The sequence below is a fragment of the Lampris incognitus genome, chromosome 19, assembly GCF_029633865.1.
Source record: "Lampris incognitus isolate fLamInc1 chromosome 19, fLamInc1.hap2, whole genome shotgun sequence".
In the NCBI taxonomy this organism is placed as follows: domain Eukaryota; kingdom Metazoa; phylum Chordata; class Actinopteri; order Lampriformes; family Lampridae; genus Lampris; species Lampris incognitus.
In genome coordinates, this window is record NC_079229.1 from 21,357,451 (window position 1) to 21,372,393 (window position 14,943).

At 41.4% G+C, this 14,943-nt stretch overlaps 1 protein-coding gene across 1 annotated transcript in view; it reads right to left on the reverse strand.

The window, feature by feature from the left end:
- Positions 1-712: 712 nt before the first annotated feature.
- Positions 713-14,943, reverse strand: part of itgb1a (integrin, beta 1a) — a 31,373-nt gene continuing 17,142 nt past the window's right edge. Inside the window, exons 2-16 of the mRNA XM_056299840.1 lie at positions 14,517-14,583; positions 14,022-14,107; positions 13,570-13,789; positions 12,028-12,198; positions 9,671-9,909; positions 9,183-9,338; positions 7,935-8,030; positions 7,309-7,398; positions 6,898-7,038; positions 6,503-6,705; positions 5,835-6,073; positions 5,184-5,406; positions 4,833-5,065; positions 3,931-4,097; positions 713-2,053 (exon numbers count right to left, since the gene is read on the reverse strand). Coding sequence (XP_056155815.1) covers positions 1,988-2,053; positions 3,931-4,097; positions 4,833-5,065; positions 5,184-5,406; positions 5,835-6,073; positions 6,503-6,705; positions 6,898-7,038; positions 7,309-7,398; positions 7,935-8,030; positions 9,183-9,338; positions 9,671-9,909; positions 12,028-12,198; positions 13,570-13,789; positions 14,022-14,107; positions 14,517-14,583 — 2,397 coding nt within the window. The 3' untranslated portion in view covers positions 713-1,987. The remainder of the gene's footprint in view (positions 2,054-3,930; positions 4,098-4,832; positions 5,066-5,183; positions 5,407-5,834; positions 6,074-6,502; positions 6,706-6,897; positions 7,039-7,308; positions 7,399-7,934; positions 8,031-9,182; positions 9,339-9,670; positions 9,910-12,027; positions 12,199-13,569; positions 13,790-14,021; positions 14,108-14,516; positions 14,584-14,943) is intronic.

Consider the following 14,943-nt stretch of genomic DNA (forward strand, 5'->3'; position numbering starts at 1 on the left):
GACAGACTAACAGACATTTAGGTCTGCAGAGAAAATCATCGCTGCCAACCTGCCCTCCATTCAGGATTTATACACCTCCAGACTCAGGAAACGGGCAGGCAACATCACTGCAGACCCATCACACCCTGGTCACAACCTGTTCTAACTCCTCCCCTCTGGCAAGTGCTACAGAGCACTGTACCCCAAAACAACCAGATATATAAACAGTTTCTTTCCGTGGGCTTCATTCAAATGAACGCTTAACACTTGTCAATAAATCCAACTATTTTGTATATACTGCATTGTACATTGTATGTGTACTGGTACGCTCTGTCATATCCATCTACCTCAGGCATGTATGCAAGTAATCTGCTAACATCTATTTCAGCATCTCTGATATATTCTCTGCACCATTGCACTTTACCACCGCTTATTTCGCCTGTATATAGTCATCCTTGTGTATATATCTGAAGACTGTTGTGTTGTAGTGTTGTTATTCTATGTTAAGTACACTTGAGAGAGCCACGAAACTGGAGTCAAATTCTATGTTTGTGCAAACGTACATGGCCAATAAACATGATTCTGATTGGTGAGTTGAGTTGTCTAACTTGGTGATACAATTTGGTGTGAACATATCTAATAAAAAAAAGAAGAAGAAATTAACAGGACATAAGCACACAAAACGATACATTTGACCAGGCCCTTTTGGGCTTCACAAAAAGATACACAGACATTTTTATAGTTTATTTAATAAATAAAATTCAGCACTGGTAGTGAACATGATATTGAAATAAAAGGCACTTTGAAAACAATACTGTGTAGGCCTATGTGGTAATTCAGAGGCATTTAAGGGTTTGAAAAGATGAGGTGATACATGTGATGTCTCCAAACATTGTTTAAACAAGTATTTGTTTTGCTCTAATAGTCTAAAGATTAACTAAACATATTCTATTGACCGACACAATGAGTTCACAATTTGCAACAACCTGACACAGGGAAACAACAATATATTTTGCTTAATTGATCATGAACACAGGAACAGACCTGAGAATGAATAGAAAAAGTTAGAAAATAAAATTAAAATACTACTTTTAACATTTTTTCTTGTAATAATCCTTTGAATTGTTCAGCACAGCCACACGTGGAGTCACCATCGGAGCAATCGGTACACAATCCTTTTGTGATTATGTTAAAGCTAAAAATAATTAGTGCCAATTTTAACTTTCTTGATTTTTACGTCTATATTTCTATCCTTCATGAACGACAGTACTCATTAAGAGTGCAACAATATTCTCTCCAATGGATGCTGCTTACAAGTGATATCCATAAACTGGCTTTGCAAAATGAAAACAATCTATCCACAACTATTTGTGTGAGAATCCACACTTTTGTTTGTCTTTAATTAGACAGGGAGCAATCAGTATTTCCTACTGTTTATTTGTTCTCTATAAATACACATCACATATAATGTGCTATGGCAGACGGGTTACGTATTAAACGCAGGCCCTTTTCTGTAAAACTAAAAATACACAGGAAGTCAGTGCAGAGAGGGGAGAAAGTGGACGAGAGACAAACAAAGTGATCATATGTAAGATACAGACAGAGAGAGACAGACAGTTGGAAACGCTTGTCCATTTATATCTGAACAATACATCAATATTGTACACGCTGTATTGGTAAAAAAAAAAAAGAAAACGAAAAAAGCTAAATCCTTTGCCCATACCAGTCCTTTGGCAGGAGAAAAAAAAACCACACCTTAATTTCATAGTCTTTTGCAATTTAAAGTATATACACATATGCTGTACATCAAAAATACATTGAATGCTTAGGGATGAAATGTGTTAGTAAAAATACAGATGCAGTGGCCAAATGTTACATTATAATAATGAAGCAACAAAATAACATATGAAGGACATCAAATCAACCATTTATTCCTCTCATGCCCTGATTGTGTTTAATGTAGGGTTCAAATGCTTGATAATACTGTCCATTGAAAACACATAGGCCATCATTTGCCTTCATATTTGGGATTGACCACCGTTGTGACAGCGCTCTTGTAGATGGGGTTTTCACCCTGCAAAGCAAAAATTCATGTATGAGTTTCATTATTGTCACATTACAAATGTGTGGTCAACTGTATGGAGAATCCACTTTCATTCCAAACAGGTTAAACTATCTAAATTGTTTTAATTTGTTAAAATAATTAAAATTAATTTTAATTTTGATTACAATAATTTTAATTAAAATATTTTTTTAAATTTACATTTTTTTGTTTGAAATATAATTTTTTAAAAACATTTTTAAAATTAAACAATTTTAAAATACAATTTGTTAAATAAAAAAATTATACATTTTTTTTTAAATCAAGGTAAAATGTGGTTTACTGTTTTGGCAAAAAAAGAGGGACATTTAACCTTTGGCATAAGTTAGACTGAGCATGTAAATGTCATTCAGCTAACACTGGTAGATACAACACAATAAACAGTTACAACATGCCAATTCCATAAATGATCAACTACTAGAAGATGCAAACGGGTTCCTATATCATTTTATACAACATATTATACACGAAAAGGCACTCATGCCATGAGAAGTATGTTTTCATTATCTGACACCAAACTGGTTTAGTGACTTTCAGCTGTATTGTTTATCACAGCACACTCATGCTTTTTTTCTGACTAAGAAGGCAACAGTATACAGTGGATGGGTTTGTAAACTGGACTGTGCTTTTGAGGTATTAAGAGAGAGGGTAAATAGAAAATAAAAATACAGACACTGAAGTTTAGTGAAACAGGAAACAGAAAAAGCCCATGCAGGAAATCCAAGCGGAGAGGGAAGGAATACAAACTTATTGGACAGCAGCTTTACGTCCATAGTTTGGGTTCTGGAACTTATTGATAGGACTCTTGTATATGGGGTTCTCTTGCTACAGAGAAGAAAACAACAACAAAGATCAAACTGAACAAAAGAAAGGATAAAAAAAAGTGGATGAAGGCCAGTGAGAACGATGGAGAGGAGCCACAGCAGGAAAGAGAGAGTAAGAGAGAAAAGAAGGAATGTCTATTCTAATATAGAACAAGATTGAATACTTCTCTGATGAACACATCTTGACAACCACCGTGGGGCAGACGTATCTTCTCTCTCAATAGTACCATAGGCAGTGATACCAATACTGATTGTGGTGTTGCATCTAAAAGCATGACTTTTGCTGTCACTTTGAGATTCATTAGAGATCCTTGTGATGCTCTGCTCTTTAATATTGACACGAAAGCCAACTCACATGCTACTGTCTCCCATTACCCATGATGCAACACTGGGCCCCTACACTCATGGGCACAATATATACTTAGGAGATCATTTGTCTCACATCTACTACTACCCTGTGGTTTAACCAGGTTTATCATAATGTACCACTAGATGGAGCCAAAGCACGCACAATATGCTTATGCTGAAAAAAAGTCTCAGGTTGTTGTTCCCTGGCAATTCTAAAGACGGAAGGAAGCAGGAAGGGGAGGCTCAAATGCCACTCCCCGGATAAGGGTGAGTTATGCTCGGGCGCATAACATTCCCAAAAAAGTCCATCCAGTATTTGACATTATTTCACGATTTTTTGAGCAGATTGCGTAACACTATTAGCGTGCAGCTTGAAAGCAAATCATTGAAACTATTTCTGCAGCTGTGACACTGTTCAAAAGGGAGTGAACTAATTCATAAAATCATTAGCATGTCTGGTACTCTCATCAGACACAGAGAACAAATTAATTCACATGTTCATTTCCTGGACAGCAGTTTGCCTTGCGTAGAACGTTTGAACAGCATCTGTTTTTCACATCTCAATTATTCACCAACAGCAGAATGCAAACTCATCTCAAAAACTGAAAACATTTATTCGATTGTATAGGCTTTCTATTCTTTCTCAGTTGTGGTTAATATTTACAACCAAACACTCACGGTATCCCATTTGGCGTTCATCTTCTCCTTCTCGAACTTGGCAAACTCTCGTCTATCGTGGATGATCATCAGCAGCTTCCAGATGAGTAGCAGGGCTAAGCCAATCAGAACGATGCCTGCAACCACACCCGCCACGATGGGAATGATGTCAGGACCAGCAGGGCAATCTGAAATGCGGGAAGTTAAAGGATAGCTTTAAGTTGGGTTGAGCTCGGCATAAAAAACATTACCTTAATTTACATAGGGTAATAATAAAATAAACTGCTTTTGAGTTTAATTGGTATTTCATTTTCTTTCTTTTTTTATAAATTTATTTCTAGTTTTTCCCCTTATCCCACCCGATTAACCCAATGGCATATGGCCGGAACTCTTGTCGAATAACTCCCCTGGCTCACATTTCCACAGGAAGGAGATAGGCGTAACACCAGCTTCGTTCAAACTCGTGTCGGCTGCTCTCGCTATTTTACACGCTGAAGCATCACATGGATTGCATCACCTTCAAGCCGCGAAGGAGGCGTAGGGAGAATGCTTTCAGTTGCTTGGCTGCAGGCGCCCGGGTGGGCCAGAGGGCTCGCTGGATAACGACGAGTCCCCGAACACTACACCGATCTACACCCACTATCCCTTGGGTAAGGGTGGCCTAATGAATGCCTTACCCTGTGGACGCTCTGGCCGTGACCGGTTACGGCGAGTCTGAGATACGAACCTCCCAGCCGCATGACGAGCAGATTGCAAGAACGGCGGTTTATTCCGCTCGGCCACCAGAGCGGCGGTATTTCATTTTCTAACCAGGAACTTTTCGTGGCCTATCTGTAAAACTAGGCAAATATTCTTACTAGAAACAGGTCATGTAGTCCCTTTGTTCATAACAGTACCCCATTCTATTCCATCACTCGGCTTACCTAGCGTCTCTACCACATGGACCGTATTTGCAGTGTTGTTGACAGCATAGGTGTAGTAGAACCAGCAATCGTTGGCATCCCTCTCCTTACAATGTATCACAGGGTAGTTGGCATCATTGGGTTGGGGCAACTTGTCCCTGTCCTTTACTTTTATCAGGTTGAAGGTGTCGCATTCGCTCTTGCATGTGTCCTTCTTCTCACCTGTGCCAAATGCCCGGCACTGGACACACTCTCTGAAGGAATTGGAGTATTGTTGGTAATGTGCAGTGATATTTATCTTGGCCACATCCATACATGCATAAACACATACACACATAATTAGCAAAATCTTAAAATGACCATCAAACTTACTTGTGCTGTGTGCACACTCCTGGACAAGTAGGGCAGGCCTCACAGGTAGGGCCCTGAAACGTGGGGTCTGTACACTTACAGGTACCACACTCGCAGTTCCCACGGCCATTACAGATCTGCTTGTTTGTCGCTAGGCATGTACTGGTGTCAAGTGAACAGTCACAGGCACTACCGGTCCACATTGGATCGCAGATACACACCCTGCACTCACAGTGTCCGTGCCCTGGCAAAAACATCAAACAATGATCGCAAATTGCTTGCAAATTTTTTCAAATATTGAATAAAAGCATTAGAATGAAAGAGAGTAAATCTAATTCTATTACAGCTAAATTTTAAAGTGGGACAGCGGTAATTTAATTGGAGGATAGAACATATTCCACCCCATCTCACATCATATGATGTTTCTAATACAATAGCATGTTGCAGTTATATAAAAGTAGCTAATTGAGTCCTTGCATGTGGTAACCAGGTTCCTGATGTCATGATCCTTGCAACATGCTCTTTCAGTTCCACTGTAGCAATGAATGTCATGTACTCATCTTCAGAAGTTAATATTAGAGAGACTGATGAATCACTTTTGGTGAATTTCAAGTGGTAAATATTGTCGGAAAATAAACCCTCTATTGTCCCTGTGAGAGCTGATGCACTCACCTCCGCACAACTTGTTGCCAGAGCGGTCACAGTTGAAGTTATCACACTCGCAGTACTGTCCACTGTATCGCTCCTCTGGATTGTCTCTCTTTTTGCACTCGCACGTCCCACAGATACAGTCGCCATTATTGCTGCAGATGTCAGTGCCGTTGTCCTTGCGGCACGTCCTGTCCATGTCTTCCGTGGTCACCATGTTGCTGCTGCACTCGCACTGCCTGCCCACACGCCCTTCATTACACCTGAGACAGACGGGAGGATGAGGGAGATCTCACTGGTGTGGACTTCCACACTTCTACGAGTTATTACCATATCTACAAGTCGTACTGCAGTATAAGTCACACTCGGCAAAAAACGCATTGTTGCGAGGAAAAAAAACCCATATATAAGTCACTTCGATGTCACAGGATAAAACAGTGACATATAGTGGCCTCTGTTGAAATGCAATGTATTCATCCCACAAAATAACATTGTATAAATCGCCTCGGAATACAAGTACCAGCACCAGCCAGACGAGTGAAAAAACACTGACTTAATATCCCAGGAACAGCTCTTTAGAACTAAAAATAGAATTGCACACATAATCTTAACAGTTTCATGGTATGCTTTATTGGGCATTATACAAAAGAAAAAAAAACCTTATGTAAAAACTTAACCTAAACAAGACTTACTTGCATGCTCCACATTCATATGTACCATTGCCAAAGTGGCAGTGGTCACTGTTCTCAATTGCGTCCTTGTGGCATTCGCATTCACAGATGAAGTTCAAGGTAACTTCCACCTCCTCTGTAAAGCCTAGGGGTTTGATTTTAATGGTCTCAGACTTTCCTTGCTTGGGACAGCCCTTAGCTGTTACACTGATGGTGAATGTCACCTAGAAACAAGGGGAAAATCAGGTAACCCACAAAGCTCAAGGACCTGAAATATTGGGCGATACTGCCAACTGCTTGAGTAGATCTCAAACAAAATGATACTTCTACGTAAATCTTTATCGCAATTGGGAAGTGGAAGCCTATGTCTATCAATTAAATGTTCACAAACGTTGACTTTTGAGTTGAATACCCACCTCATCCCCAATGGAGATATTGGAGCATTTCCTTCCGTTCTCGCCCTCATTAACTATGCCATTCTTACAGTGGGACGTGTAAGCTATGGTCACTCCCTCTGGCAACTTGCTGTTTTCCAAAATGATCTCCGACGAGAGAGACTGCCAAAGCCAGAGATAACAACGTGAGTGTTATTACATACTTCAGAGGAATGTCAGCTGGTAGCCTGACCCGGACGGCATACAATACACAGAGGCTTAGCTGGGCATTCAATGTGGATACATGATTTAAAATAGTTTTGACTGTTAAAATCCTTTCTGAACCATTCAGAATGTTGAATGCTTTAATGTGGTTAGGATAAATAAATATTGAATTCATCATTTTTAAGCGGTTTAAGGAAACGATTAAAATAGGGTCCATGCTATACTCACATTGTAGGCATCAATAATCAGGTTGATCACATTGCTGGAGTTGGCAGACAGCGTGCCCACTGCAGACTTTGGTATTAGATTTTTAAGCTCCTGAAAAAAAGAAAATATTTTACAAGCCAGCACAAGTCAAAGCTGTTTGATCTCTGGCATCCCAAAAAGCCAAAACAGGGATGAAAAACAGCTTCATGAACCGCTCCACATTCCAGCTTCGGTACACAGATGTACAGTAGCGGAGAGGCCAAATTTAAACTATTTCTAGCGTTTCTAGATTCAGACAGATTTAACATCGATATGGAAAATGAAAGAATGACGTTAATGCTCCAAAACTCAGCGAGATTGATGTACACTTACATAATGAGGAGACTTATCAAACTCAGATATGGACTGGGGTTAAAAAAACAACAACAAAAAAACAACAACACAGCAGAGCAGATGGTCTTGATCAGAGTTCAAATAAGATAGGACATTAACCAGGAGCAGATGCTGCAAGCATAGGTGAATACGTACGCACACACGGCATGCAGAGGAATGTGCTCATTGAGAGAAAGGAAATGAATAGAGCAAAGGGAGCGAGAGAGCAAGACAAATGAAAACAAGAGTGGGAATCAAAATAAGAAAAGGCTAACTTTGTAAACAGGCTGGAACTCCTCTGTGACTGCAAAGATGGTCTGAATGTTGTTGTCGCTCAGCTTTTGGACTAGGTGAGCAATTGAGGGGTAGTCCTTAAAGAGAAGATGGAGAAAAAGAATAAAGGTTACTTCTTAAAAAAACTCACTGTCAGCATGAATACTTTTTAAATCTTCAATAATTTGTGCCAGGCACAACAATTCCCCGCTCCTGAGAGCTGTTTTTGTGATTAGGGTGTTGACCCAATTGAGAATCGCATGAAGATAAGGCACAAATCAGTAACCTATATGAATTGCCTAATGACCATGACCCCTGAACTGTGGCTACTTCAAATGAACGTATGTCCTACTATAGCAGTGGACAGAAATATATGTTTGAAGCAACAAAAAAAAATCAAACACTTTTGGTGTCAATTTGAAGCAAATCGAACCATGGGGTATTTATTGTCTTTAGTGCTATTTGTTTGTCTGCCCATCCATAAACAAGTTTACAGGGAAATGTCTGCAGCAAATGACATAACTTTCAGGAAACATGGTCCATCTTCTCTATCGTAAATGACCTAATTAAAATTTGGAGGTTTGTGTCATCCATCCATCAATTATCCAAGCCGCTTATCGGAAGTCGGGTCACGAGATGCTGGCGCCTATCCCAGCAGTCATTGGGCAGCAGGGGGGAGACGACCATCACAGGACCGACACATTCACACCTAGGGATATTTTAGTGTGGCCGATACACCTGACCTACATGTCGTTGGACTGTGGGAGGAAACTGGAGTACCCGGAAGAAACCCACGCAGACATGGGGAGAACATGCTCACACAGAGGACGACCTGGGATGACCCCCAAAGTTGGACAACCGCAGGGTTCGAACCCAGGACCTTCTTGCTGTGAGGCGACTGTGCTAATCACTGTGCCACCGTACCACCAGGTTGGGTCAAAGTCACAAAAAAGGTAAAAATTCCTTTTTAGCCATAACTTTGTCACAAAAAAAAAAAGTTCAATTCACTTCACATGACACAAACATTTCAAAGGATTATACCTATCAAATGCTGCTGTAGAGAGAACTGCATGGTTAGTTACAACCAAAAATTCATTTCCTTTCCATAACAGACAGACAGACAGAGACACAGACCAAATGGAAAACGATACAAGACGGGGTAACAACATTCTAAAACTGATAAGCCACCATTTCCTCAACATATATAAGGAATGCCTTCAAAACAGGTCAAGGAATACTGAGCTACTTACGTAGTAGTGGCTCATGGTGTACACATTGTTCTCCAGGTGACATTTCCCATCATTTGGCAACACGATGCCTCCCAGCTTGCCGTCTCCAGCAAAGTGGAAGCCGGCATCAGTGGAGAACACCAGCAGACGAGTCACTTTCCTCCAGCCGATCTGCTTCTGTGGAACGAAAAAAACAACAGACTTCAACTACAACCTAACCATAGGAATAAAACGTTATCTTGAACACGCTGAACCATGTGACCTTAGAAATGTGCAAGCTTTCAGAATATGACAAAAAAAATCCTGATAATCCTTGCATCCAAAAACCTGTTCATAAACCACCGCACTCATAAAATTCTCTTTAAGCTATTTAATCACACATCGCCATATAAACTTTTTTACTGCTGCCATGCTGCTGGGAGCGGATGCAATAACTTGGAATAAATTCGGAGTCAGAACCTCAGTGTGTTTATTTCCCCTGTTTTCCCCTGGGTTTTCTTCCTACTTACTTCACACACAGCCACTTGCATGATGGCATCAAATCCCCCCTCAGGAGAGTCCAAGTTCCCAGAGATTTGCTGCTGGCCCACCAGGGTGTTGAACATATTGCCATCATTGGTGAGACTCAGGACGTTCTTGTAGCTGAAGGGGCTGGTGCAGTTCTGGTCACCTGTGCATGGGTTCCTCATCTTGGCTGGGGTTGTGCTGATGTAAGGCATGACTGTCTTCTCAACAAAAGAGCCAAAGCCTTTGAAAAAACAAAGACAGGACAATATACATGGCTGCTGCCATTTCATTTAGAGATCATTTCAAATCCATCCACTATCCGAACCGCTTATCCTGCTCTCAGGGTTGCGGGGGTTCCTGGAGCCTATCCCAGCAGTCATTGGGCGGCAGCCGGGGGGACACCCTGGACAGGCTGCCAGGCCATCACACAGGGCAGAAACACACATACACACACCTATAGGGACAATTTAGCATGGCCGATTCACCTGACCTACATGTCTTTGGACTATGGGAGGAAACTGAAGCCCCTGAAGGAAACCCACGCAGACACGGGGAGTTCATGCAAACTCCACAAAGAGGACGAACCCGAACGACCCCCAAGGTTGGACTACACCAGGGCTCGAACCCAGGATCTTCTTGCTGGGACGCGACCGCACTAACCACTGTGCCACCGTGCCACCCTGATTTCAAATCTACTCTGATAAGCGTGTCATACATAAAGAAGCATGAAGACATATTCATCAGTTATTAAGACTCACCACTGTCCTCTGAGGGCCTGATCTACTGAAGGTTTGTCTGTTTAAAAACACAAACAAAACTGTTGCTTTGCAGGAAAGCGCCAACGCCAATCCACTACTACCAAAGGCTGTCTCTCGCCAATACATTTTATCCGAGACCTGTTGCTTTTTTGCAGAATTGTTTTAAAGAAAATGTAACATTGAAAATGTCAAGTTAAAGGTCCAGTGGTATGGCATTTAGAATGCAGTAAACGTCTACGATTTGACGTACATCCAAATGAGTCAAGCGAATTTTGAAAATATCAAGTTAAAGGTCCAATGGGAAAAAAACAGATTTTCATTAAGTTGCTCCTCCAATAAATTTGGGAAAATATGGGGTCCATTCTTTCAACTTGTTCAGAAAATGAATTTTCAGTTTATCCCTGATTGAGGCAGCTCTTGTGGTTTAGATGGGTATTAATATTGAGTCTGTTGTGACGTGAGTAATGTGTTGCTGCACTGACTATTGGTGTCTACTACTGACACGGTTTATTGTTTGACTGATGGGGGATTTTTTTTTCTTTTTGTTGTTTGTTGATGGTTGTGTGGTTTGTTTGTTTTCTTGGTTTCTGTGGGTTGTTGTGGTGTTTAGCAATGGGTCAGTTGTCAACTTTTTTGTGGTGTGTTTTTGTAAAGGGAATGTGTACTTTTTACCCTTTTTGAACACTCTGAAGACACGTTATTTTTTTGCAAATCCCAATAAAGAAAAAAAAAGGTGCAGTGGAATGGCTTTAAGAACACAGCAAACATCTACAATTTGACATATACCCAAATGAGTCAAGTGGATTTTGTGAGGAGCTGGAGTTGGATTTGACTTACAGCCAATACCAACCAGGCATTTTTAGAGAATGTGGACATCAATATGCTATTGGCTAATTTCAATTTGGTAGTAGAAGATCGAAAAGACAGGAGGTGGAGCTGGAGGTGGCAGAGTTGAAGATGCTAAGATTTTCACTGGGAGTAACGATGAAGGACAGGATTAGGAACGATTATATTAGAGGGACCGCTCAGGTTGGACGGTTTGGAGACAAAGCAAGAGAGGCAAGACTGAGGTGGCTTGGACATGTGTGGAGGAGAGATGCTGGGTATATTGGGAGAAGGATACTGAATATGGAGCTGCAAGAAAAGAGGAAAAGAGGGAGGCCAAAGAGGAGGTTTATGGATCTGGTGAGGGAAGACATGCAGGTGGCTGGTGTGACAGAGGAAGACGCAGAAGACAGGAAGAAATGAAAACAGATGATCCGCTGTGGTGACCCCTAACGGGAGCAGCCGAAAGTAGTAGTAGTAGTAGTAGAAGATCACTCATTTTCTCAATCACGTTACCATTCATTTGACATTTTTTACAGTGTGCACCAACATGTGCAGGGTGAGAGGACAGAACATATTGTTAGCTACAGTGCAGCACCTCTGGAGCTGAATTAAGGGTCTTGCTCAAAGAAACTTCAGCAGGGCAAATTCTTAGCTGATCAAGGAGGGCTCAGATCCTGGCCTTTAGTCTTTCTGCTAACTAGGCCACCCTGATGTTATGATGAGAGGGGTTGAGGAAATACTGGTTTCCAGCTGTCTGGGAAGCATCCACTCACCTATCTGGAAGTCAGAGGTGATCTTGGTCATCTCTTCCATCAGATTGGTTCCGAGATTCTTGACATTCTCCAGATCGTCTTTCATGGAGTAGGATAGGTCCATCAGGTAGTACAGGTCAATGGGGTAATCCTCTGCACGTTTGAAATTCACGTCGAATGACTGGGGCTCTCCTACACACAAAAAAAATCATATACAGGCTCTGTACTTCATATATGTTATGGGGAACCAGGAGTACAGTAAGTACTGTTACCCACTCTGCTTAAGCACTACTGCTTGAGCTTTCTGCTTAAAGTCCACCATCAATCAATCAGTCAAGTTGCATTTGATAGGGGAATGTTCACTAAAGGGACATACTGGCGTTTGTCTTTGTTTTAACCCATTTATTACAAAAGGTGTATACTTCACGTTACACCTGACCATTTTCCAAAGAAGTTTTATTAGATTTTTTTTGATGACTTGTTCCCACCTTCCAGGCAGCCATAGATTTCCATTTATTTCAGCGCAGCATGAAAATCAATTTGCAGTGACTTGAAACGTGCTTGAGATAGGTAATCCATCACAGTGGACATTCTGTCAATTTTTTTTTTTTGTGTGTAAAAGTTATGCTGTCATTGCAGGACAATGCAGTTTGCAGTTAAAAGCTGGATTGTTTTGTACATACATACACACACACACACACACACACACACACACACACTTGCAAATCTATACTTGTGGGGACCCCTCACTGACTACATTCATTTCCTAGCCCTTAACCCTAACCTTACCCATGCAAACTACATGCCTAACCCTAACCCTTACCCTAACCTTAACCTAACCCTAATTCTAACCTCAACCCTAAAACCACGTCCTAACCCTAAAATAGACCCTTTTACTTGTGGGGCCCCATAAAATGGCCCCACAAGGTAGGTGGTTTCTGGTTTTCTATCCTAATGGGGACCAAATGTCCCCGTTAGAATAGAAAAAAATGGTATATACACACACACACACACACACACACTGTTTAAAAGCTAATGGTTACTGCCCGTATACTGCCCCCATGGTTTATGTGGGTATTGCACCTTGCGGACACGTAGCCTTCATTTTGGAGGATGTGCCCAAACAACGTACCAATGATTGCAGACTAAGCAGTCTTAGATATGTGTCAGGTGTCAGGGTAATTAAAGTAAGGAATGTTTTTGGCCTGACCAAAAAATATCATCTCCAATCTTTGTTCAAGTCTCTGCAAGTTAATTTTCATACAGTACTGAAATGAATGGAGGCCAATGGTTTCCTGGAAGGTAGGAAAAATACATCCAAAAGGCCAATAAAACAGGCAAAAACATTGGTATGTCCCTATAAAACAAACAGATAAAATTGTTCAGTCCAAACAGAAGTCCTAAAATGTATTTTACAAAACGTTTATTAAAAGCGTCCCGAGGACAGTAATCTGATATTGGTGTCAGGTTTTTCACAATATTTTCGTACGGTATCCTGTCAAAAGATCCTCGCACGGTGATGTTAAAAGTGTTATTTCTTTCTGATATTTTCTCGCTGCTCACCTGATCTTAGTGTGAGACTGAGTTTCTGAGGTTGAATCTGAGTGATGTCCTCCAGCCTGGGTTTCTTTCCTCCCTTGCTGCGATTCGTCAACATTTTGTTCTTGGCGATCCTTTGTCCTCCTCGTGGGTTCTCAATGTCTTTGTCAGGGCAGCCCCTCTTCTTCAGAGACTGCAGCTCATCACAACGGGTTGACACGGTCTCGCCCTGTTTCAGGAATTTCTGGGAAAGGGGTGGGAGGCCATACTACAACTTAATGGCAAGCTCAAAATTCAACAGGCTAGACTCATTACCTCCAGGAGACTTACTGCAACATCAGTAGTTTGTACTTGGAGTTACCCAGCAGCAGGCAACCAGGTTCAATCAAAGTAATGCGATGTAATGTGACATGTGTGTATGGTGCGATACTACGTCATTTGGTGAGGGATATAGGTGACTGCTGTAATCCACATACTGGGTCTTTACACCAGCCGCATTTGGCTCCCGCCTGGATGCACTCCCCACAATACTTGGCATTGGCATTGATGCACTCATTCCCCTCTGGACAGAAAACAAAGAGAGAAGAGGAGACCCAGACTAAGAGAGATGATTGGTACTGCAAAGTAAGCAGCCTGCTAAGCCCCCCTTGTTTATACATCAGTTCATCTGGAACACTGCGTGGCTTAGCAGTAATTGGAGACAGAGAAGGAATATTTCATCTTTTTCCATTATGCACTGTGGTCCGTGACGCTAAGGTGGAGCACAACTTCTGGATGATGACATCATTATGCTAAAGGGGCCTGCATCCCTCCGGAGACGGAGGCGGGCGTCATTTCTGAGATGGACATCGAGTACGGATCAATGCAGCTACGCCACATTTGGTGCGGTCAGTGAGCAGAATACTAATGCTCCTGTCATACATTAGTTTGTCTTGTCCACGTTTGGTTACAGGTAAAAAGAAAAGTCTTACCTTTCTGAGCATTACTGTAACAGATGACTCCTAACAAAGTGGATATCAAAAGCAGCTTCAGGTCCATCTGGGGGAAAAAAAACGAAAACACAAATAGGAATGTTATTTTTGGAAAGCAATACACCGTATCGGCTGCAAATATCTTGTTATTAACAATGATAACACACATAAAAGGTTACCAACAGATGATGGATTGCATCAGTATATGGCCTCATTATAACTGGACCTAATTAACTATCCAGTGGCAAAGTCTTTGCTATTCTCGCTCAGCCACCGGATGGATGACAGGAAGCTAATTCAATAAAGCCTCTTTGAACATATACGAACACTCATAGTATTAGCATGCACAGACACACTCGAGTGCACATCTCCCTGGTCTGGAGTCTCCTCTTCCCTCACAGCAGTCCTTCTTGTACTGTAAATAGCC